Below are 26,531 nucleotides of genomic sequence, written 5' to 3'. Positions count from 1 at the left end.
TTTGGTACTGGGTCTCAGAAATGAAGCTTGGTATATGAGATGTACAAGGAAAGGACTCATATGACATGCATGAGAAGGATAGAACATAGGGAGTTGTTGTAGACGCAGCAGTAGAGGCAGGGGCTGCAGGGATAATCTGCATTTGAACATTATGAAAATATTCCTTCTGAGGGTATATTATTCTGTATTCGGTATCAGAGTATATTGCCAAATAGACGGTATATCATCTATGTAAGAGCAGAGAAGGAGCAGGAGCCGGTTAGCCGGGTAGAGACCAACAGCAACGTGACCTACTTGACCGTACCTAGGTAATGATAGCAGATACAGCGGTCAGGCTATATCATATCATTGTTGTGTTCTAGAGATAATATGTGTTATGATTCTATGGATTAGAGAATATGAGAGAAAGAGATATGTAACGAAATAGAGGTAATTTAGTCAAGATTAATCCACAAAAAAGTATAATTAAGAGAGCAGAGGTACGATCTCGCTACCATGTCGATCCGAGTATACTGCAGGTGTACACACCATAAGAAAGAGTGGCAACTATCAAAATGCCACCATGGTCCACTATGATCCACTATGATGAGAGACTAAAGACTAAACTATTGTTGTTTAGTAAAAAAATAAGAATGCCACAGCGCCTAGGATTGTTCTTTTGCCCGACTTCCCTTGTACGACGTGCAGAAGTACCTATCCAACCGGCTCTGAGTAAATATAACCAATGATATCAGATCTACCCCAAGAAAATGGATGTCCACGGATGTCTGAGCGTTTTCCTTAGCTAGTAATATTGATTTCCTTGTATATCCCAGTGGCGACGAGATATAAACTTGGAAGCTGGACTTGAATCCCAATTGTTTCAGATAAAAGTCAAAATAGTCATAACAAAACCTTTCTGTTGCTACGGAGTACTCCGTATATCTCTCATCTCTTACCAAATACAGACGTTACTACCCCCGGACCACCACAGGATGTTATCGACAGGGATCAGAGTGTTTAAAACAGATGCCGAGGCCCCCGGGACATCAAGGATCAACTAATGTGACCATTTCATTGGAGAGCCCTGGAGAGATTGAATTTACTAAGCATGAGATCAAATGGTCACACAAAAAGGCTGTTTTGTTTCAGCTGATAGAGACTTGAAATATAATTTATCGTCTTTTAAGATACAATCACCTGCTCGTCGATCAAGATCTGCACCTTAAGACTTACTTTTAACATATTAACTTAAAAATTACTTACAATCTCTGTTGCCTAGAAAAGAAAATAACCCAAACTAACCCTTTCTAAACTCTCCAAATAGGCTGTTGCTCGATTGGCCCTAATAATCTGCATCTTGCCGTGTCTGCACCGTGTCTGCACGTACACACTATACGGAAATAGTACCCACCTTTGGAATGTTTCAAGACCGCGGAGCCTCTCTAGAAAAAGGAAATATAAGATAATCACTAGGATCAGCTTTAATCTTACATTCTAATGAACCCAAACATTCCCGCGGGAAACCCATGCTTACTATGTAATCATCAGAAGAGGAAGCAGATTACCGGGGTCATGTTATTGGATAAGAATCAAACAAAATAGAAAAGTAAAATGAAAAAGGCAAAAGCAAGGCAAAACCGCATAAGTCCATATCCATTGTAAACAGAACTGGCCCTGCAATAGAAGACCAGGACCACATCAAATAACGGTTCCTAGCTATCCAACAGAGCAAATCGGGGAGTTTGAATGTTGGACTGGTTACCCTATATGGATTAGAGGGGTTTGATTTTGTACAAATATACTTGTTCAATGAAGTATGATCTCAAGTCCAGATCTTAATTCCATTCTATCCGGGTATTTGTGAAGTCTTTAGTGGCATTCTGTATGCTTCTTTTTTTTTGGGCGCATGATAGAAATGGAATATCTCGAGAGCTGAAAAAGTAGATCAAAAATAGAATCACAATGAAATAAAAGCCAAGTCCACTAATCAGAATAAAAATAATAAAAATAAAACATTGAATAGAAGGCCTCATGATCCCCCACGCCGTCCTGCACCCAGTGCATAAACCCTTTCCCATTTCGTAGCGAGATAAAATAAAAAAACGAGAGAGATAATCCAAATCAAAAGGCACAGCCTAAGTGCATAGACTATGCGAATTCTGGATCGGATCGTAGCGGCTATAAGTTGTTGAATAGACCGGGTCATATCCACCAGCATTAGACTGGCGATGTTGGTGGCTGGGGACCCCCGTATAGGTATTATCCTGATAGGGATCTGATTTGAGGTAAAGGTCAGACTTGATCGTATCCATGGGGTCCATGGTGTCAATCATTGAGTATTCGAATCCAGAAGAAGAGGAAGAGGAGATGAGAGGACTGTCGCTGAGTGGGGAATGATCGGTGATGTTCATCTTTCTATGATCGGTTCTGCCATAAGATAGCCCACTGCGATGCGACGTGTCGTACATGAGCATGTGTGAACGGCCCGTTTGGCCCAGTCCATGAGGAAGGACACAGGTGTTATCTCCACCAGCCCCATCGGGTCCCATACTGCCAGTACTGCCACGGCGTCCATCCTTGTAATGGCCGGGTGAACGCCCGCGGACGACAAGGGGGTGGGAGTGGCGCCGGGCGATTTGGATCCACTCAGTTTCACCTGGGACCGAGCTAGCAACCTCAGCGTACAGCTCAACGACCAGATTGTAATATTGTTGCTGGGCGCGGCGCTTGCCATTGTTGGCGGTCGCCTTTTGGAATTGGATACGTTCAAACACATGGGAGGTTGGGGGCTGACATGGTTGAGGTGTTCCTGAGAAGGAAGGGTTGTAATCCATAGATTGCGAGCCAAGGGGGAAGCCCGAAATATTTCCATTAACTGTTGAGGTTGCTGTGAATGATGGTGGGGGTGCAGGTTGAAGAACGACACGACCTGGTTTGCGTTCGGATTGTTTGTCTCGCTTTGGTGTATGCTGAACGAGTTCTCGGGTTTCTCCATATTGACCGTTCACAATGGCAGAAATAGCCATTGAGAATCCACGGATTGGTTCAAGGGTCTGGTCAGGATAGCGGATGTATAGAGGGGCAGTGGGCGGCCAAGGATGAAGTCCAAAGCCGCAGGTCACTGCAAAGTAGTTGCGCCGATAGCAAGTCCATTTGCCCTCAGCTGGAAAGGGCCCTCGACCCATTTTTGCTTGAACATCTGGTTTCACCGTCTGATATTGTCCACCAAACTCTGCAACAACTGTATGAAGAATAGTAGTATCGTCGAAAGGTGGAGCCTCAACCTGAGGCTGTGAACGTTGTGAGGATTCCGCTATCGGTTGCTGATACAAATTATTCTGAGATCGATCCATCCCGCTATCTAAAGCGCGAGGAGTGCCCGGATATCCATGGCTACGGGAGAGATCGTTCATTCCCCCCATGGGCATGCCAATATTTCCAATTCCGCGTTGCAAAGCGTATGAACCGTAGGAATTATTGCGTCCCATGAGTGCTGGAATGGAGTTCAAAGCATGCCCTGAACTCTGCATATTGGCTGGCATGCCAGTCGGTGGTTGACTAAATGAACGATCAGTATGAACCTCATGCCTCATAGTAGAAAGCTTACAGCGCTGGGACTCGTTGATAGTCTGCCATTCTATCGAATGGATGCTGAAGTCGAGATATATGAGGGAAGAGAGGACCAGATGTGGGCGAAAATGAGTCTTTACAGCATATCAGTCAAATGCAATCGGGAAGTTATATAAGAAAGAGGACTTACCGGGACAAGAGTCAGGTGGAGTCATTGCAAGAGCACTCGAGCCAGAATATCTAAAGTAAATAGCTCAGTAAAAAGCTCATGAAAATATCCACGTGCGATCGCCTGGAATTAAAACAGCCCAGAAGATATCATATGAGTCCGGGCGCACGGAAACCATGATGCGTAAAAAGACAATCGAAACGGGGGGCGAAAGAGGCAAGGACCTCAAGACACGGCACGAGCTCAGATAAAAAGGACAAAACATCGGAAGAAAGACATGCAGGCAGCAGATTGGTATGGTAGGTACGGAAACAGGCTGGACTGAAGTTCAAGCTGCCCGGACCCGGAGGAAGCGCAGCGACAAGGGGGTCGAGAGGCTGACCGAGTGGAGCGCAAGGGCAAGTCCGGATTGAAAGAATATAAAATAACTTACTGTAAATCCTGCATCACAGGCTGCTGTGCGTGGTACCTCACGCCGTTGGTGTCAGGTATGGAGACGAGACCTCCGACTCGCTGGCTATTGTCGTCTTCATCCGTTCCAAATGTCACATGGGAGTTCATATAGTCACACTCCGAAGTAACGGGATCGTTCAATGAGAATACCTCCGAGAGAAGTGCTGGGGAGTTCATAGGTTAGAGAGGAAAGATATATAGAAAAAAGAAAATAAAGAAAATAAAAGTAAGTGAAAAACAATGTTGAATCAACCGCATGACGGAATGAACAGGGAATAGAAAACATAGAAGCTTACAGGGATTCATCCTGAGCGTGCTGATGCCAGGTGCCTCGAAGACCCTGAAGTTTTTTTTTGGTTAATGTAACACCGAGACGCCAAAGCCGTCTGGCCTTTTTTTTGAGGTCTTGGATGGCAAGAACTCAATGTCTAGAATAGCATCAAAGTTAGGTAAGGTCGACTCTGAACAGTCAAAATCCCTCACAGTACTCGATACCTCTGATATCTGAAATCGCTCCAAATGGGTGTTGAGTCTAGTAGAACCACAGGGGGAAAAAAACACCAATAAAACAGCCTCCAAGTGGATATAAAACCGCACAATTTTGTGTGAGAGAGTACAAAGGTAGAAGTCTGGTAGGGAGAGTGGGAAAGAGCAAAGAAGTATAAAAAGATAGAGAAGAGTCAGGGTTATAAAGATGGGGAGTAATACATAGTATTCTCCAAAACGGCGTGTAAAACGGTGCCCTTTACAAGGCGTTGAGAAGTAGATGAATGTTCGGGAACCAAAGTGCGTCACCGGTTTATAGACATGGCTTCCTAATTGGGAAATCTCCAACTGAAGTCACTAGGTACAAAAGTACAAAAAGGAAGAGGTAAATTAGATCGGGCCAGAACGTATAAGGAAGAGAAGTGAAGAAAGAAGGAGGAGGAAGCCAATTCTCTCTCAAAAAAAAAGATAATTCAATAATAGACACACGCACACATATAGTTAAAAGGGAAATAAATTTAATAAAAAAAATAATATAATATAAGATCCTAAAAGGGTAAAAAAAAAGAAAAACTACGTGGTAAATCTGGTGTGACAGCCTTGGGAGGCTTGAGCAAATAAGAAAAGCCCATGAGTATCTTGCAGGTATTGCAGAAAAGAAGAATGCTTCAAATTCTGCAACTCTAACTTGTTATTTAAGAACCAGAATAGATCATCGATCTATTTTGACAGGTTGCATGAAGTAGATCTGTGGCTTACCTGATGGTTTATGTGGGTTAAGATTATATTGAATCTTTTAGAAGTGGCAATTGATGTTTAAAGATGTATGTAGATTGCCTAAAGCCGTTTTTTTCGGGATTACCTGCTTCTAAGAATTAGGCATAAAGATCCTTGTAGCCGAGAGGCGACCATAAGGACCAGGGACAAGTGAAATACGTAGTCCACAAAGTCTCCAATAAGAGTGAGTTTGTATAGGGGTCCAACCATAAGTGAAAGCCGGATTATGGATCTTTAGAAAAAGGAAAAAAAAAAGTAAATAACAAATCATGTTGCCTTGTTTTTTTTTTTTTTTCGTCAATGATTTGTATATTTGAATTTGGAATGTTGTCTAAGCGTATCTAAAGAGGTAGCATTTATCATTTTAAGATGACCTCAGAACTCATCTAACAGTGTTCACAGATAATTCCCGATGGGATCAGACGCGAATACCCGATAGACGGGTTACTGCAGGAGAGCGAAATAAGATGAAACTAGAAAGGATAGAGAGGTGATCAAGCCCCCCGAATATGTACCTGTGCAAACCCATGACAAGAGAGAGGTGTGGTGGTTTTGATGTATCAGGCTTGAGGGATCCACCAATCATAAAAAGAAGATTGAAATTACATTAAATAACCCAAATTAGGGAATCAAATCTTCAAATGAATGTTAAATTAATGTTTAGAAAAAAAAGACCCTGTCGGAGTAGTCCCCTAGTCCATAATCCCTGATTCTTTTTCACTTAATTTTTAATCCTCAGCATTAAGAGGCTCGAACGGTTCTTCTATGATGAAAGTGGAAGATCATGCGATCGACAAATTCCATTTCAGTATGTTGCATTGCCCATGTTGGCGGTGTTCACACCGACCCGAAATAAAAATAGCACGTTGGAGATGCAACCTCTTGATCCCCACTTGGAACTGCAAGAGCTTTGGGCCTTTGAAATATGTTAGATGGTTCCCTGGAAGATCTCCACTAGAGAAACTAGATTATATGCAGCGGGTACAGAAGATACAGACAATTGCGGTCCGTACCCGGGAGCCTTTTCCAGAAAGCGGCACTAATGCCACTTTGCCGTCAAAAAAAAAATATCAAAAATCATTTGGGAACCATGATCGATCGTGTCGAACTGCATTAGTGGCTAAAAAGATCGACCATCCCGCAGAAGGTTGGATGAGATGGAAAGCTGAAAAAGCACCCGTTAGCTTATGATTGGTTAAGAACCATTCGATTTCCTTTGGCTATGGCGGGTATGTTGTGCAGCTAATTTTCACCCCAGACCTTCCATGCTACCCAAAATTGGTACTAGGTGCATAAGTAATTAGGTATATCAAATTAAAAGAGTAAAAGTGTGTTAATCCTCACATACTTAAACTTTGAAAAGGAAGAACGACAAGACGCTCTTTTTCTTTTTTTTCCTTCTTAATTTTTTTTTTTGATTTTTTTGACTCTCGGGGGATCACCCCCTTCCCGGATGACGGTCATGGGGTTGACACGTGCAAGGGGGTGAAGGGGACATGTACTAGGTACAACGATGTGGAATATTCATTTGGTGGATGAACTATGTATAATCTACTTATGTGGCTGCCTTCATGGCCTTAAATAGGTATATTCTCACATTACTGAACATTCATCACCTCACTAACTCTAATTGGAAATTTCTCAAATCATTCCAATATTGGAAACCAAACGCCAAGTCCATGAATTCTTCACATATCACTTTTTGATATATCAACTTTTGAAGTATAACACTCGATACTAACAAACCACTCAGAAATTGTCCGATACGTACTAGGGCTGCAGGTACCTCGAAGCCAATGCCAATAATATTTTGACTTTAGGAAACTGCATGGATTTTTACATGGATTAACCCCAGAACCCTAGACGCCGGAAAACTTTGAAAAAGGGTTGAGGTTGCAACTGTCTCAGCCAATCTGTTCAGCCTTTTACTGACTCGCGCACGTGCCATCTCCCCCCCGTGACATGAAATTCTATACACTTCTGCTAAACCCAATGCCATGCCCTTCGTTGGTTACATTCGGGTGTGTGCGATCTGTGGACAAGGGGGCGCAAAGCTACAGCTTTCGGCCTACGGTAGACGTTTGATCCCGGAGTCGGCATTGCTGACCTTTACGGGTACAGTCCTGGAGACAGTGTCATTCTAGACTTGTTATACCCCTTGTCTTGCTGCCTCAGCCCCAATATGCTTGTTGCTCCAGGATCTTAGGATACGACATGCCCCCATGGACCATGGTCGATGCATCAATCCCGGTCGGTTAGGTCTAGAGTTCAAATCCTCGCATGTCGGGGGGAGATATTCCTGGATGACTACCCAGTAAGGAAAGAGTTAAACAATCCTCATTATCCTAACAATACCGTGAGGCTTTTCTGTCTATCTTTTCTGCCTTGTCGACTAGGGCCGATTAAAGTTTTACTTCCCCAACGGTGAGGGCCCTAGGGCTCCCATCCCGAGACATCCACCGGTCTTGGCCGCGCAGAACGTTGATCTAAATCTAACCTTCTCATATAGACTACCATATCGAGCTAGCCTTGTTCAATGGCAATGGTAGCGAATTTTTCCTGACACTTCGTGGAGATTAGACCTCTATGGCTCCACAATTCCTGGTCTGGACACAAGGTTCTGTGATGGGTTACCTGTGTATCACTTCTTCCGAGATTGTCACTTTTCAGAGTAGATCTGAGTACTGATAGCCCAAAGGCTAGAATGACTGGGAAATTGCCTTTCGCCCTCGACTCAGCAGAAGAGTTTGCCCCGATACTGGGATGATCATTGGAGGTTTTCCCCACTCTGTCATCCCAAACTTTGATCACCCTGGATCTACAGCCCGCCAGCACAGATCGTATCACGACGAAGCTCCCGGGCAAAGTACTGAAGTATCCGACCCTGTCGGCATGGATGGAAAGACAAGGCAACCAAACAAGGATTACAATATGTCTCATTGGCTCGTCGCCCCTCCAAAATTCTGGATATGAAGCTTGTCAGGCGCGAAATATGCTTTGACGCGTTGGATGCCAGCTCCAAGACTCCACTCATCATCCAGAAACTCATGGGGCCGTTTTTTTCGCCTCCCCGTGGCAATTCTCACTAGTCCTTGATAACCATCCGGGGAGTAGTCTAGCCAACCCTAGGCCGTGCCCGTGTAGCACGAACAGCCAAGACAAAACTTGCTCATCGGCCGAAACTCCCTCAGCGAAGAACTGCCCTTCTGGTCAAACTCCCTCAGCCAATAACAAGTGCAATCATCTTATTGCCGCCGATATTCCCTGCAATGTCACTCATACTTCGGAACGTCACGAACGGCCATTCACATGTGTTGGTCTGTCATATTAGATACCGCCATGGTGGAGATGGTCAGATATGGTGGCGCGGTAAGGGATTCCGAAGGAGCTAGGACCAAAGCTACAGGGACCTACGTATCCAATCTTGTCTAGGGGAGCATTCGGCGAAAAGCCGGACCCGTAGGTAAGCTTTTCCCACCGATTCAAGTCTCTTTCCTAAAAGAAACACCGATACTACGTTATGCAACCCAATCCCGTTACCGGGAAATTTTAAGACAACTTTTGCCGACGAGGCTGGGGCTGTGTTTGACTTGCTAAGATCTAATGTCGATCTGTACATTGGTACTTTGGTGATTGAGCCTGGGATCTGGCACCCGAGGGACGTAGCTAGTACGCTGTAGTGTTGGCGCTAGGACACATTAGGAAAAAGTCCAGGTTGTCTGAGCTTCATTTCCTTCCGATGTCATCTTGTCATGCGAAGATGCAGAAAATTTGATGTCTCAATTGCAATCCCTGAGACATTCGAACCATCGACCAGTCGAGGCCTGCGACATTTATCTTCCAGATGACAGTTTTGCCGTCGACGGCCTGCAGGATTGTCAGCCGAGTCCGGCCTGGGCACTAGGTTTGTGTTGGTGAGGATGGGAAGATGTGGGAATTTCTCAAGTCTAAAGTCAGCAGAGAGATAAAGGTTGTAAACAGCATACTGGCTTGTGCCTATGGGTTATTATTATTGCTATCATGTTAGCAGCTTGAGACAACTTGGGCCTTTTACCAAGAATTTGAGCACTAACATATTTGGAGAATGTTCAAATGCAGGTCGAACCTAACGATGATCTTCACATCCCCATATAGATCCGCAAGTCGAAAAACGAATGAAATACTGGATGGCAAACTATAGCAGACTTGACCATGGATATTTCTAGGAACGTCGTTGCTTCATACAAGCACGTGGTTGGTTTCCCATGTTTCAAGGAAGGTTGAGATCTATGGATGTTCCATGGTAGCCGTGAAGCATTCATAGAGCTTCGGGAAGAACATTGGAACACTTATTAAAAAGCAACCTTGGAAAGGAATCCTACTACCGTGGACGAGAATATGATCCCTGAATGAAAAAGAAAACCGTATATGAAGTTCAAAATTTCTCTATCCCATTGCTTTTGTATAGACTGACGAATGCAAGTAACTGACATGCTGGATGTCTTTTTGGGAATCATCATTATCAACCATGTCCTACGGTACAAGGAAAAGAGCATCGGCCCAAAGATAGGCCCGCCTGAGAAGAAGGAAAAGTTCCATTCAAAAAGTCGTAAGAGAGAACCGAGAAAAAAGTTTAAGTAGTGCGCTTGGCGAACTCGACGCGGAGAATAAGGTGGCGGTAACCGACTATCAGAAAAACGGGTTAGCAATCGAGAAACTTGTAGAAAAAAATATCACAAAACGGGAGATTGAAGACATACAGCCATCCACCTTCTCGCAAGCAAGTGCTGCGTCGCCACGATCCGCATAGCTGATGAAAGCAAAGCCCTTGGCTCTCTGGGTTTCCCGATCCCGTGCAAGGAAGACTCTGGTGACACGACCGAAACGCTCGAAGAGATCCCGCAACTCGTTCTCCTCTGCCAATTCGCTGACCTGTTTGCAACGAAAAAAGTCAGTACCGAACCAAGATATATAACCGTGATGCTCGTAGAGCTCGTAGAAAGCAGAACAAAGACAGAACATACGTTTGTAACTCTCAGAGTCGCCAAATCGTCCTTCTCGAAGCGACCACCCATCTTCTCGCCACCAGCAGCACCGCCCTTCCGCATGTGAGGAGGAACGTAGCTGGACTTTCCAGCACCAAGACCACCCGCATCGTCCTCTGCCTCGGCGCCACCAGCAGCAGTAGTGCCCTCCTCGACGGGGGCCATGGTGTCCTTGAAGGGACAGCGAGCAGTGAAATGCTCTCCACTGCAAATACGACACTTGACCTTCTTGTCCTTGAGCTGGTCCTTCATGCTGCCCTTCTCGCCACCCTCCTTCTCGACCTCCTTAGCGTTGGCCTTCCAGTTGACGCTGGGACGGAAGATAATGTTCTCGCCGACAGAGGTGGTATCGAACGTAGGACCGGCGGGGTGGCCCTTCTCAAGACCGAACTTTTCCCATTTGCGGCGTTCGGCGACCTGGGGGTTGACATGTTCGCGGACGATAGTAGTCTTAATTCGGCGGGTGACCTTCACTTTCTTGTTGTCATCGTTGTAGCGGTAGGAAATCACGGTCTTGGTGCCGTCCTTGTTCGCGATCACTTCTTGCGGCGGCAGCACGGAGGGGTCATCGAAATCTTCGTCGTCGGCCCAGTCGGCGCGGCTGTAAAATAGAAAGTTTTGTTAGGTCGGTATTTCTTGTAGGGCTGCATATAGGTATACTCACTTTCCGGTTGGAGACATGGTGTAAGTGATGGTGTTATTACGGCTGCTGAATTTCTGGATTTCTTTCAAAGGCGAATCCGTTGTGGATTTAATAATTTACCGTGGCGCAGCTGTGGCTGGTGGTGGAAATCACGTGGCGCGGTGTATATAACCCCAACCAAAGTTTCCCAGGTTCTCTTTAACCTCGTTTCAACTATAACTTGATGGACTAAATATTATCTTGTGATAAAATGGAATTTTTGGAGAGTTCCAAATGCTGGAAAAATGAACGATGAGAGCATAATTTCCAGGCATGGTTAACTCTGAGGACACAGAGAACATTCCCTTCGAACTACAGCGTGGGCAGAGTAGTCATTCGCCCTGATCTCGTACTTCACTTCGTGACGAAACTACAAATTCCGCGACATCGACATGTGATTAACTCGCGTATATTCTCCTTTGCCATCACCCGAAGTTGCTCAGCTCTTGATCGACGCGTGTGCATACCACAATGAGGCATCGGTACACTATCCCCCCTTACAGTATACCTCGAGCTACCATTACACTGGGTGATAAGGTCTTGTTTGGTAGCCTCTTGGCTGCTGGAGCTACATTCGTGGGAACTAAACTAGAAACAATTAGCGGTTCAAGTGCTGCGATGTAGCTGCAGCCAAATGGTGCTCTTCGGGCTGTGTTGGGAGTATCACGCGCAGAGATCCTTGCTGCTGCTCTATCTGCAGAGAACGCCGACTTGGGTCATTACTTGCTTGAGCATGATACCATGACGGCCACATCCGAAATGAAGGCCCCTCCCGACAGATAAACCAATAAACCACATTGGCTGGGGCAGTCCTCGTGTGAGATTTCATCTTCGCATAAACTCTCTTCGAACGCGGTTCAAAGGTTACATACAGACAGTATCATGCAGATAATATTCACACACATCCTATATTTCTTTCAGGACACCCACTGCCCAGATTCCGCGGAAGTGTTCCCACTGCAGTATAGATCGTAGTCTCTTACGGGGTATCCTCCTCACAACGCCCTCAGCTAGCCCAAGCAGGAATGCACTTCACTGGCATACCATGAATCTTTCAAGATTATTGGCGCTTGGAGCGCTTTGAACTGCCGCCACCGGGGTCGGTACTAGGAATAGCAGTGGTTGAAGGAGCTAGGGAGGGTTTGCTCTTCTTACTTCATTGGTCACAATGGAGTCCATGATTGACGGTCACGCCCTGAGATTTGCGATACTTGCATAGGAATAAACGTACGGAGGATATACTCCCTTTCGATCCAGATCTGACTCAGGACATCACCATCAGCCCGACTACGCTACAGACCAACATACATCCTCTCGAATCCGCAGTCGATATGCTACAAATGCTTCTCGATAAGGAGTCTTGATTTTTGGCGAAGGTCAACCCCTATATCTTGAGACTATCGAGCTTGCAGAACCCGATGGACCATATGCTGCAACGAGGATGCTAATATCTCGGAGGGACCCTGTTTCTTTGGATCCCTCATCGGTTTGGCAAAGATATTGTTAAGGTTGTCAGAATGGGGCCTAGCCTTGCTCTTCAACCGAATTTATCTATCGTCTTTCTTTCCTAAGATGATATACTATTACCTTTACCCTTTTAGATTAAACCAGTCAAATATCAATAGGATTTACAAAGTATCTTCATGGTCCAACGTTCTAAATCAAGATTATTTCAGTGTTCATTATATACAAAGCTAACAACAGAACAACAAATTCACCAGTCTAGACTCTTTCAGTTGAAACCACTCCTTAGAATCCCTTTAGTTCCTCCTCAGTCCAATCCCACAACCTCTCCGCAAGATTATCATCCCTCGCCGTCTCATTAAGCTTCCCATTCTCCAACTTCCCAACAGGCTCATAATACCCCCCATTCCGAATCTCCGCCTTGTCCACAGTAGCCGCCCAAGTCTGATTAAAGGCACCTTCACGCAGCTGAATAATCGACCGCCAAGTAGACGAATAAACAATAATCTTATCCTTGAGGCTAAGACCATCAACAAGACCCGTTTGTATAACACCAGGATGCACAGACACCGACGTGATACCCGGGAACCTCTTCGCGAGCTCACGCGCATACAGCAAATTGGCCAGCTTACTCTGTCCATACCGCCGCCACGGTCCTAAAAACGCAATATCCTGCGTTGACTTGAGCTTGTCAAAGATTATTCCGCCGCGCGGGTGCAGGCCCCATCCCTGCGAGGTGAGGATCACGATACGGGGGTCGCGGGAGGCTTCGAGGAGGGGTAGGAACTTTTTGATTAGAAGTGCGTGGCCGAGGTGGTTGGTGCCGAATTGGACTTCGTAGCCATCTGCCGTTAGGTCTGGGGATTTTCCCATAATGCCCGCGTTGCACATTAAGATGTCGAGGGTTCGGTGTTGGCTGGTGAAGTGCTCGGCGGCTTCTTTGACGGAGGTCAGGGAGGCTAGGTCGCATTTTATGAAAGTGACAGCGAGATTTGGGGTGGTTTGGTGGATTTGCTTGATCACTTTTTCCGCGCTCGTGACATTGCGGCCGCTGAGGTAGATGTGTGATGGGTTGTGTTTGGCGATTTGGATTGCTGATTCTGCGCCTAGGCCCGCGGTTCCTAAATTGGCTGTTAGTTGTGGACTTATAGAAAGAAGAAAGAATTGGTTACAAACCTCCTGTTATGAAGATTGTCTTCCCCGAGAGATTGGGGATGTCCTTTTCGGGGTTATAGTCGAAAGGCATAGTTGAGGTATGAAATTAGGGCTAGATATGCCGGGAGTAGTATAGTGTTCGAAGTATGCTAAATTGGCTCAGAATTGGATGAGAAGTTCTAGTTTGATATGAGTCTTGCTCTGCTTCTTATATGTGGGAAGCGCACGTTTCCCGTGTTCATGAGGTCAAAGAGTTGCTCGAGGCTCAATATCGACTTGCCCGATTGGGAAAGTCCAAATGCCCCACATCTGGCTTGTCCAGCCAATGAAAGTCAAGAGTTTCCGAGCGCGCCAATGTCATCTCTGGATATACAAAGCCACCTGACAGTCATATCCGCTCGAACGGCTTCATATTGTACCGAAGCACAAGTGGCATTTTTTGAATTCCTCCGAGTCCGACTGCGAAGTTTATACTAGAAGTGTATCAAATGTTATACATAAGTCATTTGCACCTTCCGAGGGGTTTACCGGGTATATTCGATATTTGCGGCTAATATTCTTATCCTTCGAGTCATAGCACCAATAAAGGGAAGAAGTATACTAAAACAATCACGTGTAAGTAAATATCCGACAAGACATCCAAAAAGACCTAACAAGGCCACACAAGTGGCCGACTATTCTTGCATGTAGATAGCGTTCCACGCAAGCTCACATCGATGGTCAAAGCTGATCTGCTATATTTACTGCTGAAAATAGATTTGAATGATGAGAAAATGATGCACAATATGCTGTAACGCAACAATGCAATGTATAATAATTCAATGCAACCAAACCAATGCACAGATGAACCCACTCCAAACCAACCCAATATGTACATCGCAAAAAGTAGTTAAATACTATAGAATCAAATTTACCGACCAGTCTTGCGAATCTCGATCGGTCGTAATACGCAATATACTGCAGCAGAGAAGGCAAAGCCCAACTCAAAGCCGATATCACCACCACCATGTGCTGGGTCACCAGCATACTTGGCGATAGGTCCGGTCCACCACGATTGGCTCATGCCCACAACAACACCGACAATGCCAAAGACAAACGCAATAGATGCAGCGATTCCAACGGGCAGCTTATCAGGTTTGTCGTAGTCCTCCGGACGATAACCATCGAATCCACGTCGGAAAACGAGGTGGTCACTGAGTGCAATGCCAGAGTAAATGGCCAGCCAGTAGGCGATGAGGCTCATGAAGTTCTGGAGAACGGCCTCGAAGTTCGAGTAACCTGGGATACCGATGGCAAGGGAGACGCAGGAGGCGAGGAAAGTCCAGATGAATCGCGGCACGCGCTGAGTAGCACGGCCCAATACTTGCAAGGTCAAGCCGACGGAGTAGATATTGGGGCAGTTGTTGGCGATAATGGACAGGGCCAGGATGACGAGGCAGAACTTGCCGAAGCCACCGAGAGGCTCCAGCACGGCTGCGATTAGGCCACCGTTGACTGAGGCTCGGTAGCCCTCGGCGTACTTGTTATTATATCCGTCACCCATATCTGTGGCGGACATAATGGCAATACCGAGGAATTGGGTGAACAACAAGGGGACGATCAGACCAATCCAAGTAGACAAGAAGACCAGGCGACTGCTCTGGGTCTTGGGCTGGTAGACAGTGTAGTCGGCAGCATAGCTGGTCCAGCCAGTGGCGAAACCATAGACAGTGGATCCAAATGATAGACAGGCACCCATTTCAGAGATTCCGATTCCCATTGGGATGTTGATGAAATCGCCAGAGTGGGCGAATGTGCCGAGCACAATGATAAACACGATGCAGGTGGGGATCCAGCTCCAGTACTCATACATGTGAACGAACTTGTACCCGAAAAAGGTGACGATGAGTGTGCAGAATGTGATGATGAGGATACCGGCCCATCCCGGGACATCGGCGTTTACCGCGTTGAGAAGCTGGGCGCCGACGATAGCATTGGCAGCAGACCAACCGACACAGGCGATAATGTTGAGGACGGCAACTAGAAAATCATTAATTAGCATGACAATTCCATATACATAGCCCAATGGATATCCCGGGCTAACTTACTGAATTTCACAGCCCACCATCCAAACCAAAATCGCGAGAGCACCATTTGACGCAGCCCAAAGGGAGGACCGAAGCACGAGAAAAAGCACACGGTCATGACACCGAGGAGGTTGAAAAAGAGGCAGACCAAAATGGCATCAATGAAGCCCAAAGCGAATACAGACTTTGCAAGAACACCAATGGCGAAGGAGCTCACGACCATGTTTGCGGCCAACCACTAGGTTTGGTCAGTGGAAAAGGCCTCCAGGCCACGGCGATCACGCCAGGTAATTGCAGGAACACACCATGCTACCAATATTAAGGAAGGACGTATCGTTCCGCTCAGAATCCGGAACCCGCTCGACACCTCGCTGCTCAATGTTGAGCTTTCCAGCGACGCGCTGGATCTTGGCGTATAGCGAATCGCCATATTCGAAGCTCTCGCCGGGCACGGCACCATCGCTGGAGTTGTCGAATAGCTCATTGCTATTTGTGTCAGAGAAATTGTTCACCCGGGGACCTTTTTCCAGGTCCTCATTTGAGCTGCGGAACGCTTTGGCGAAGTTGGGAAGCATCTTTTTGGTCGAATCCTCACCAATGAAGGTGAAGAATGGAAAGACGAGATGTAAATGGGATTAATCGAAGAGCTGGGTAGGCTCAGCGAGACCCAGGGAGATCAGGATGGAGGAATTGAATTGTACAAAGACACTGTTCACATCATTCTCTCTTCTTTTTTTTTGCTCCACAGACCGGGAGGAGCTGCTAATATAGTGTGTCGCGAGAATTCTTTGCGCGTCTGGACCCACCGCGATCTCGCACTGTGGCAAAGATAGCCCTGTCGCGTGGTCCCCTTCCAGAAGACGAGGCAAATGACAAGCCTTCGAACTCCATCAATGGATCTGTTGAGCCAATCATCACGTCCATGATAGCCCTAGCTTATCAAAATGCCGAGGATTCTGCACTCGCTTCCGTCTCGGATTGAAAATTGGATTGTCATTGGATGAATTGGCTGGATAGCGGGGCCGAAGGACGGAACTCAGATAAGAGAAAGTCCGGGATTCCGTTGATAACATTATCTACGGGTATTCTTCCTGATCCTTGCAGCCCTGAAGTACACCAATCACACTTGTCTCAATGTCCTTGCCAAGTATTCTTATCATTTTACGGAGTATAGACTTTCTACATGACTGAAGCTGAACCTTGTTCGTTCACATACCCCTGACAGTATCCACTAAACATGTCTTTCAATCAAGCTTCCTGACCCTTGTCAGACGGGGCACGCCGATGTGCGTGAAGCTTGGTATCTGCAATGCTTTTTTTTTATCTCCCGTTGATGCGGGGGAATATCCATGCTGGGAGTTATCTACAGTACCCCGGATGTTATCGGGTTGACCCCAATATATAAAATGTGTGGCTTTAAATGCTGTTCGATCAGAAACGGGGCAAGCGGCACATACTGTGGCCTATGACAGTGATCCTGGAAGATCGAGCCCACCACACGCATATTAAACCATGTTCTGAGGCCAATTGGCATGTTCGTTCTATCTTTGGCTTCTGTCCATTGTTATCCTTAGGCCAAAGCGCGGATTGCTGTTCTGGACTTCATTGGTGTGCGGATCAGATCTCCTGACAGATACGATCATGTAATCTTTTTTTGCTTCGATCTATCCTTGATTCTGTCTAGCGCGTGCTCCCCGCAATATAAAAGCTCTTGATTGGCTTCAAGGCTAGGCTAATACCATATCCTGTTGCGAGGTAAATCGAAGGGAGTGATGTTGGTATTCTCTTGTTGGCCACAATACTTTCTTTTGCTCCTGCCCATTCAAACTTGCCAATCTGGATATACAGCGGCTTTCCGAAAGTTGACGACCATTGAGGCATATCTGTGCTTTAGCGTCTGTTTATTCAGAGTTGATCTGATCCCTCATCTCTCGCTTCTCTAAGTATGAGCAGCTCAGCTCAACAATCCACATTAACTGCGATCTATGGATTTCCAAGCTACACTTCTCGGACATGTTCGGTCAACAGTATTTCACTGCCGGCGCTTTACCAACAATATACATTGGCCTTCTGAGCATTAAACAATTGAATTCTCTACATCAAATAGTCTGTAGTATGTAAAATTCTTCTAGTCTCCTTGATCTCCTTAAACCGTACATTCTAATTTCGAACGTTGAAAAACATCATCTTTACCTACTTCACCTGAACATATGCTACGAATGTGTTAGCTTTTTGCCTCTTCTCTCAATAAATCACTGGTGCATTTAATAAACTACATAGTGACGCATATTCACTCCTCGCATCTCCTGGTCACAGGTGGTCCCGACTCCCCACCGTCTCGGCACTTGCCAACCTTCCAAGACTAGAAGCTATGGCTATAACGACTAATCATCAACCCAATCTCAAGAGACCTTGCCACATACAAGTAAACACTAAGGTGACCAACAGGAATACCGGCATCATCATTGCTAGTGCTAGTCGTCCGTTCACTGTCTTCCACCACACCCTTCGGTTTGCCCATCCGATTGATTCAATGGCTCAACAGCTCGCTCAACAAGTGTACAAAGCTGTATGCACGAGGAAAGCCCCGAATAGCTGGCGGGATATCGAATAATGATGTCTTCGGCAAAATCTAACAACAATATCCTTACGATCTATAGTATTTTCTACAAACAGGGGTTGCATTTGGAAGAGAGGAGCAAATTATAAGCTAAGATTGAAGCTCTTTGGGATTCATGGTAGATATATTAGGCATCTATAGTTATTATTCGTCACCATTGCCTAGGTGCCGTCGCGTGTTTAGTCACGTTGACATGGCGAACCCTAGTGTTATAGTCACGCTCCGAGATCTCTGCTGGTGTTCCTGCCTTAACTGCGCACTTGCCATGTTCGCTCACGTTGCCATGGCGAACCCTAGAACTAATATTTCTCGTGAATTGAAGCCCATAATTGTCTGCCCATATCCCTTGCCTTCTTATAGCCTCATTGATATACTCGATATCCAAAACCTAGTTAGGTTGATATCTCTAGCTAAGTCTATAATGTGAACAATACCATACCCGTACTATGTAGACAGTATACAATCGGAGGTCAAGTATGGATCTCGAGGGCAAGAGCGATCAAGCTCGACACTGTAGATTTCGATCACGCGTCGCTCCGACTTCAACCGCGTGATCTTAAGCAAACTCCCAGACCTTTTGTTTTCTTTTTCTTTTTCTTTGACGTCACATATTCACGCGTTGGCATAATTCGTATCTAACTTTGTTGATCATTCACAAGCTTTCTTTATCTCATTGGACATTCGAACTCTTGGACGCACGTCCTAGAACAATCTGAACAAGATGAGTCCCGACCACCAGCAGAAAGGCCCAGGCACCATACGTCGCCAGCTTTTGTCGTTATCATCGGTCTTCCGCCCCCAGGCAAGCAAGAGGGCCAGGTAATGACAAAGACAAATTGGCAGATGAAAGAAATACCCTGCTAACTAAGATGGCAGCCTGACTGTTGCAGTACAGGAACAGCCAACTTGCCAAGAGAGAATTCATTATCCTATTTTTAATCCCCTAGATCCTCGTCACAATCCAGAGCTTGCGAACTCGTCGTGGCGTGCCCAGGAACGGAATTCGTCTTCGGAATTGCGCAGTCCAATGACATGGGTCCAATCTATTTCCAGACGATCTCTCCGCAGAGCACGCTCCGGTCTGTCAGCCTTGAGGTCAGGTTTTACTCACCGTTCGAGTGATGAAGAAAAACCCGAGGAAATTCTTGTTAGCCCTGTTGCTCTCAGACGTGAAAGGCAGTTCTATGGAGTTTCATCCGGGGCCTATACTTCAGAGACCCAAGAGGATCTGACCTTTGGCGCCGAGTTGTCTCGCATGGATCCTCCAACAGCTTCTACCTCGACCAATACTGACGTGTCGTCTCTTGTTCGCGTCCCATCTATCAACTCGATCCATAGCTCGACCCATAATTCGCCCGCAGCACTTCCCGCATCTGCATCTGCATCCAAAGTCTCTGATATTTCCGGCCGAGCTGTAACTAACTCTACGGTAAAGTTAATTTATCCACTAGCCAACGACCGAGATCTTGACTTCCAATTTGATGGAGCTGGAGAGTTGGGGGCGAATACGAATTCTGAGGAGAACTTTACTCATGCCATAACACCGACAGAAAACCATTTGATGGAGCAGACATGGGGCATTGCTATCTCTACTAATGAAGAGATTCAAATGTCTGCATGTGGCCCGGCAGACCATCCTCCGTCTTTGGAAGAACGGCAAGCAACAAATCCTCAGCAAAAAAATATCAGTCATACTACTTCGGATGCACAATTCAGTGATGATCAAACAGACTCAAATCCTATCTCTAGACAGTCCTCCGCCGAAGTTCGATTTGCATTTCCGGGAATATATCAAGAGGCACTCGACCAGTGGGCGAGGCAAAATGCTGATCCCAGCCCTAGTCAACACATTCCCGATCTCAGTGAATACAGCCTAAATCTCAGTGAATACAGTCCCAACACTAGTCAAGACATTTCCAGCCCCAATCATCCCAGTCCCATTCCCAGTCAACACAGTCCCAGCCCCGGTCAGCACAGTTCTAGCCCCAGTCAGCACAGTTCAGGCCCCAGTCAACACAGCCCTAGAATCTATGAACAAGAAGAAACCCCATTCGCTTCTCAAGAGCCTCTTGAATGCATTGTGCACCAGGATGAATACAGCAACATGCCTCCATACCATGATTACGATTCGGATGAAGGTCTCATACCTCTGGTGTCCCCGCAAACTCCTATCACCCATTCTGAAGAGAGGCAGCCATCTCCTTATCCCAATCCCCTCAATTGCATCTCCAACCGGAATTTCGCTCAAAGATGGTCGTCCATCTCCGAAAGAGCAACTGCACAATGGTCAAGTGTTGGAGATCATTCAAGCCTTTACACACCTGACGATACCACATCACGAGATATCACATCAACGGAAATGACTTCAATAGAATCGATGTCAAACGATACATGGTCTCCGATAGACTCTGAGATTCTGTTCCCGAGCCCGGTGGAGGATGGAAATGGGTATTTCCTTTTCGATGGCAAAACAAACAACCAGTATCCCGACAGAGGCGACGAGCCAGTGAAATCAGTACATAACGGCACCGGCAACTGTGGTGATATCAGAGGTTCTCAAGATTTAACTGAGGCAATCTCTCCAGGGATTATGTCCCTACAGCTCATTCCCAATGATATACCCGGTGCAAGATTCGAATTTGTTGAAGAGGATACAGATGATGAGTTTTATCCTGGAATTGTGCAACCAAGACAGGCTTGGTGAAGTTCAAGTTGTTCATTGATACCTTTTCATGGGGATGTCCAAACCAATAGGGTCCCGTGTCTGTCCCCTTTGGCCACATTGTATTATTACCTACCCTTCAAATGTTAGCAGTTCCAGAATGATGTTTTTATCACAGCAGTGTCTCCTTTCTTTCGATGCTCTAGTTATGTATGGACTTCTTCTACAGTTTTTGTGCTAATGATTTGATGTATATTCAACTCCAGGTTGGAGGATTTCCCAACAGGCGTAGTCAGAGGAAGACTGGTTCAACTGTAAATATAATTGCTCTATCCAGGACTCTATCTATCTAGGCTGGCAAGTTTTTACTACTACAATAGAACAAATACCAGAGATAGAAGTCATAGGCACAACGTGATATCCAATTGAAAGTGAAATAGAATCGTTCTGTCATTCATAACCACATTTATACTTCGTGGTATCATAGTATGTTTCAAGCTACATGTATCACTGGGTAATCGATATAGCTACATGACTACTCCTGATAAAGCCAACCGAACTCAAGCCATACCCAGGACAACCTGCTCCTGTCTCTCCTGCCAGACATTCTTACCCGAGCATGAGCAAACCATCTTATCATTGTCCCAAACACCCGCACTGCGCGCAATAACGCCAACAAGGGTATTCTCATCCTCGCGCTTGAAAGGTCCCTCCGTCCCCTTTGAAACAACCATACTACGACCAATAAGCTCCCAGATCGCCACTGGTCGGTCCAAGAACACACTTCCCCGGCCCTTATTGTCAACATCCACGGTACCGAGAATTCCACGAGTCTCCTTGGCCGGGGTAGCGGCAGTGTCACCAAGAACCTTACTCTTCACAGCCTCCCAAATACCACCGGTAGACTCGGCACCCCGGGAGATATCTCCTGCTTCTCGAATAGTTGTCCAATATTTTCCAGGTGCTAGGCCATTGATTGTCAGGTCGATGAGGGTCATGTTCGGCGAGACCTGGACCATTCGGGCGAGCCCGCGGATATTGTTTGAGACGCTCGTTGAGTGCGTTTCGAGGATACAGACAGCAGAACCTGTATGGTGTATATCAGTTGGCATTGCTCATATGTGTCGCATGTGACAGTAATTGGGAACCGGGGATTCCGTACTGTTTGTAGTGCCGCTGCCGCGGAGGATGGCATCGCGGCCGGTGTTTTGGATCGCGGTTACGATAGAGCTGGGAGGAGCGGTGCCCTCAACAAAGACTAGCTGGTCCTTGAGGTTTGCTTCAACCTTATTGATTCCTTTCGCGGGGTCAGCTTAGATGATGGTGGGTTTGAGGTGGGATGACTACCTTCCAGATTGTTTAGAGAGGTGGAAATAGACTTCACACAGCCTTCGCAGGTCATTGGGACCGAGAAGGTCGTCTAGAAATCAGAATCGCATTAATATTTGGTGTCTGTGAGTCATGGAGCTCAGACTGACCTGGAATGGTTCGATCATGGCGGGGAAGAGACAGTAGATCCGAAACTGGTGGCAAGTATAGGCGTATGTGCACGAAGGATATTAAAGAGAAAGAGAGAAAGATAATATTTCCGAAGAGAAAATATCAGATAAAAGACTAGGCTAAAGACCAGAACGAAGCAAATGCGCTATACAAATTCAGGCGGGGCGTTGGATTTCAAATCGAAGGAACTCGGCTTCTGGAAACGTCATTTCCGAATTTCTCACCCTTCAACATTTCCCCCCGCGAAACAATGTCATCCAGATGGGCAGCCGACGACCCAGAAACAGAAGCAATTATCGCGCAACAAAAACGCGAGAAAGAACGAAAAAAACGCGCTAAAGCAGAGAAACAGCGTCTCGAAGATGCCAACAAAGCTCAAGCTCGGGATGCCACCTCAGCCAATGGCGAACTAGGACCCCCGAAGAAGCGACGAAGACTCTCCAACGACCCCGATGCCCATCCAGATGGAGCAGAATTGGCGAAGACCGTGAAGGAAGAGAAAAATCAGTCGGCGCTACTGCGCTTCCCGGTTGGAGAATGGGGGCCCTGCAGGCATGTGGATAACTTCGAACGATTGAACCACATTGAGGAGGGCTCGTATGGATGGGTTTCACGCGCAAAGGACATTTCGACGGGAGAAATTGTCGCGCTTAAGAAGCTCAAGCTGGAGAACTCGCCGGACGGGTTCCCAGTCACTGGGCTTCGGGAAATCCAAACACTCCTGGAGGCGCGACATCAAAATGTCGTTTACCTACGGGAAGTGGTAATGGGAAATAAGATGGATGAGTGAGTTCTCCGCGTCTATATTCTATACATGTGCTAATCAATTGGCTCCGACAGTGTTTATCTAGTGATGGATTTCCACGAACACGACCTCAAAGCCCTGCTCGACGAGATGCGCGAGCCATTCCTTCCCTCGGAGATCAAGACTGTCTTACTGCAAGTGGTTGGAGGACTCGAGTTCCTACATTCACAGTGGATCATGCACCGCGACCTCAAGACTTCCAACCTATTAATGAACAACCGAGGCGAACTTAAAATTGCCGACTTTGGTATGGCGCGCTACTTCGGCGATCCACCTCCCAAGCTGACACAGCTCGTTGTGACACTCTGGTACCGTGCGCCAGAGCTGCTCCTCGGTGCCGAGAAATACGGCACAGAGATTGACATGTGGAGCATTGGCTGTATCTTTGGCGAACTGCTCACCAAAGAGCCTCTCTTACAGGGCAAGAATGAAGTCGACCAGGTGTCCAAGATCTTCGCCTTGACCGGGCCACCCAACTCTGAGACATGGCCTGGATTCCGTTCATTGCCTAACGCCAAGTCTTTGCGGCTCCCGTCGACATCGAAATCATCTGCGGTCGGCAATCCGCCCCTATTGCCTCGCACCCGTTTCCCTTACCTAACCAATGCGGGCTTAACACTTATGTCAGAATTGCTCGCGCTGAATCCAGCCTCCCGTCCTACGGCAAAACAGTGCCTCGAGCACCCATATTTCAAGGAAGATCCGCGCCCCAAACCGCGAGAGATGTTCCCTACGTTCCCATCCAAGGCCGGCATGGAGAAACGAAGACGTCACCACACCCCCGAGGCTCCTAAACGGGGCCAGGAAGCACCAGAGCTGGACTTTGCGGGTGTCTTTGGGGGTGCTCCTGGCGGAGATACCGGTGAAGCAGGGGCTGGATTTACTCTTCGGTTGGGATAACTGCTTTTTCACATGATAAAGGAGTAAATAATAGCAAAACTTGTCTTTGTTTCTTGTACAATATAGTCCACCCCGGAGATATGTTCCGTTCCTCTTATCCCTTGAGTTTTAATCAGGTAGAATTTAGCGTTGATGTACTAGAGAAAACATTTAAAATAGAATAACATAAAGTAATATAGAGCAACATAGAAAAAGATAGAAAAAAAATAAGCGTGGGGCCAAGATGTAGATGTGGATATAATCAAGGAGTTCCGGACAGGTTAATCAGCCCCAACTCTGATCGGCCCCCCAAGCTTCTTTTCTTCCTTCAACCTCACCATTCCAACTTTATTTCTTTCCTTTTATTTCTTAATTTAATTCATTTATCCACCATGGCGACCAAGCAACCGGTCTCCTTTGACGACATTATCCAAGCTGGTAATCATTCAGAAACCTAGCGCTGACACTCGCAAAATCTAACTGTTTTCCTCAGATCGTCAGAAGAAGAAGCAAGAGGAGCTCGCAAACCAACTCCTTGGAAAGAACCGCAGATCCAGCGCGCCAGGCTCGGGCTCCGGCGCCGGCAAGAAAGCACAAAACAAAACACAGAATGCAAAGCCCGGAAGCCTAGCTAGCAGGATCGGAGTAGCTAAGGTATGAACAATTCCACCATGCGCGACCACCATTGAGGAACAATCCCTGACAATCTCTATCGCCAACCTTTAGCGCTCTGCGTCAGCAACTGTGCAACCCAAGAACAAGCCAGCACCCACCCCAAACAGCAGCAACAACCGAGCACGCGGCAAAACCGGCAAGAAAGAACGCGTGAATGTGGACCAGGTCCGGACAGCTTTCCAAACCGGGAATGGCTTAGGGAATGCGCGATCAGGCAACATCACACCGAGCAGCCGTCCGGTCGGTGGCATGAACATGAGCATTAAGGGTGCCTCGGGCCCATTCATTGTCGTCGGAAGGAACTTTGCGCCTGGGACAACAGCTGCCGACATCCAGTCTGCTCTCGAACCCATAACAGGACCCATGCTTAGCTGCCAGATAGTAGCAAACCAGCCGAGTGTTGTTGCGGAATTTGCATATGCGGAGAAAACGGCCGCAGAGCTGGTGGTTGCCAATTTCCACAACCAGAGGGTAAATGCCACTCTTGCTTCGATGATCCCGGAAGAAAAGAAGGAACTGACACTTGCTTTCCAGGCCGATGGAAGACTACTCACAATGACACTCAAATCGGCCAAGCCCACAACCCACCAAGATCCCTTCGCCGCACTTCGAGCACAAGCTGATCAGGAACGACTCCGAGCCCGTCGTGGCCCAGGCCATATGAACGATCTTCTAGCCGAGAACCAGGGAAACCCGCAAACTGGCCTATACAGCGATGAAATGATGGTCGATGCGCCGCCGCGGAATACCCAGAAGAACCAGAACCAACGGAGACGTCGTTGAGCACCCAAGTTTGAGCATGATAACCTGAGGATGGGCTAGCCTTGCGGGTGTATGGAGTATCCATGCGCGGAATGGTCGTGAAGATCATGCTTCTTCTTGCACTCTCATGAAATGTATGATATGGTCAGCAGTTTATGGACATTTTTTAGCATTCGGAGCACACTTTTTTGCAACAGATAGCGGCGAACAGGACAAATCGGACAAAATATTAATGTTTTTTTAAGCAAATTTCTTCAGCAACAGATCAATCCGAACTCTCTCATGCTACAGTATTACCCGTCGCCCCTCCGCGAGTTGCTCACATACGTCCGCTTTGAAATAACGGTAGTGAAACTAGCCACCAACACATGCCTATGGCATTTAAGCCTCGCAGTAACATTGGGAAGGGTAAGTGTATACATCTAGTCTCACTCAACATCACTCGTTATAATCAGACCCTGAAACTCCGCGTCACCTTCCTCCAAGGAGTAGGAAGGCTTTAAGCAACCGAAGCCCAATATAAAGTAAAGCAATGAAAACCTAGACTACACGAGAGGAGAACGCAAGTATAACCAAGTGACATGAGAATATATAACCAGGGATCGATCTCCGCCTGCCTATCCGTTGTCGTAGTTCTAGTATCCCCCAAAAATGGAAGTAGTATAGTATGTAAATATATATGCTTATGCCTTCAAGGCACCGCTACGAGCGAGAAAGTTCCCCGTTTCAACTTTTTTAGTCTGGCAATCCATTTCCGTGTGCCCAGTAAGTAAGTGACTGAATCTTTATCCCAGACAAGG

General features: G+C 46.7%; 8 protein-coding genes across 8 annotated transcripts; 3 read left to right on the top strand and 5 right to left on the bottom strand.

Annotated features, from left to right (window-relative positions):
* Positions 1-2,117: 2,117 nt before the first annotated feature.
* PGRI_072000 (uncharacterized protein) lies at positions 2,118-4,351 on the bottom strand (the record flags this gene model as incomplete). Its single annotated transcript, XM_040794914.1, has 4 exons — positions 2,118-3,540; positions 3,590-3,686; positions 3,743-3,792; positions 4,155-4,351. The coding sequence occupies 4 exons, from the start codon at positions 4,349-4,351 to the stop codon at positions 2,118-2,120; spliced, it is 1,767 nt and encodes a 588-aa protein (XP_040652591.1).
* Positions 4,352-10,049: 5,698 nt separating this feature from the next.
* On the bottom strand, positions 10,050-11,142 carry tif35 (translation initiation factor eIF3 core subunit g; the record flags this gene model as incomplete). The annotated part of the gene is made up of 4 exons (XM_040794913.1): positions 10,050-10,102; positions 10,177-10,348; positions 10,441-11,062; positions 11,126-11,142. 4 exons carry the CDS (start codon positions 11,140-11,142, stop codon positions 10,050-10,052), a joined length of 864 nt encoding a protein of 287 aa, XP_040652590.1.
* Positions 11,143-12,892: 1,750 nt separating this feature from the next.
* On the bottom strand, positions 12,893-13,853 carry PGRI_071980 (oxidoreductase, short-chain dehydrogenase/reductase family; the record flags this gene model as incomplete). The annotated part of the gene is made up of 2 exons (XM_040794912.1): positions 12,893-13,728; positions 13,784-13,853. 2 exons carry the CDS (start codon positions 13,851-13,853, stop codon positions 12,893-12,895), a joined length of 906 nt encoding a protein of 301 aa, XP_040652589.1.
* An 819-nt stretch (positions 13,854-14,672) lies between these two features.
* On the bottom strand, positions 14,673-16,403 carry PGRI_071970 (cytosine permease; the record flags this gene model as incomplete). Its single annotated transcript, XM_040794911.1, has 3 exons — positions 14,673-15,781; positions 15,850-16,066; positions 16,134-16,403. The coding sequence occupies 3 exons, from the start codon at positions 16,401-16,403 to the stop codon at positions 14,673-14,675; spliced, it is 1,596 nt and encodes a 531-aa protein (XP_040652588.1).
* Positions 16,404-19,475: 3,072 nt separating this feature from the next.
* On the top strand, positions 19,476-21,152 carry PGRI_071960 (uncharacterized protein; the record flags this gene model as incomplete). Its single annotated transcript, XM_040794910.1, has 1 exon — positions 19,476-21,152. The coding sequence occupies one exon, from the start codon at positions 19,476-19,478 to the stop codon at positions 21,150-21,152; it is 1,677 nt and encodes a 558-aa protein (XP_040652587.1).
* A 518-nt stretch (positions 21,153-21,670) lies between these two features.
* PGRI_071950 (copper chaperone CCS1) lies at positions 21,671-22,606 on the bottom strand (the record flags this gene model as incomplete). The annotated part of the gene is made up of 4 exons (XM_040794909.1): positions 21,671-22,197; positions 22,273-22,407; positions 22,458-22,530; positions 22,589-22,606. The coding sequence occupies 4 exons, from the start codon at positions 22,604-22,606 to the stop codon at positions 21,671-21,673; spliced, it is 753 nt and encodes a 250-aa protein (XP_040652586.1).
* A 254-nt stretch (positions 22,607-22,860) lies between these two features.
* On the top strand, positions 22,861-24,315 carry PGRI_071940 (CDC2/CDK family serine/threonine-protein kinase; the record flags this gene model as incomplete). Its single annotated transcript, XM_040794908.1, has 2 exons — positions 22,861-23,396; positions 23,451-24,315. 2 exons carry the CDS (start codon positions 22,861-22,863, stop codon positions 24,313-24,315), a joined length of 1,401 nt encoding a protein of 466 aa, XP_040652585.1.
* A 371-nt stretch (positions 24,316-24,686) lies between these two features.
* Positions 24,687-25,752, top strand: PGRI_071930 (uncharacterized protein; the record flags this gene model as incomplete). Its single annotated transcript, XM_040794907.1, has 3 exons — positions 24,687-24,732; positions 24,788-24,948; positions 25,021-25,752. The coding sequence occupies 3 exons, from the start codon at positions 24,687-24,689 to the stop codon at positions 25,750-25,752; spliced, it is 939 nt and encodes a 312-aa protein (XP_040652584.1).
* Between the last annotated feature and the right edge of the window lie 779 nt (positions 25,753-26,531).

Source organism: Penicillium griseofulvum (assembly GCF_001561935.1).
Source record: "Penicillium griseofulvum strain PG3 chromosome Unknown contig_6, whole genome shotgun sequence".
Classification (NCBI taxonomy): Eukaryota; Fungi; Ascomycota; class Eurotiomycetes; order Eurotiales; family Aspergillaceae; genus Penicillium; species Penicillium griseofulvum.
The sequence above is the reverse complement of the archived record's forward strand: the minus strand, read 5'-3'. Positions and strand labels throughout refer to the sequence as shown.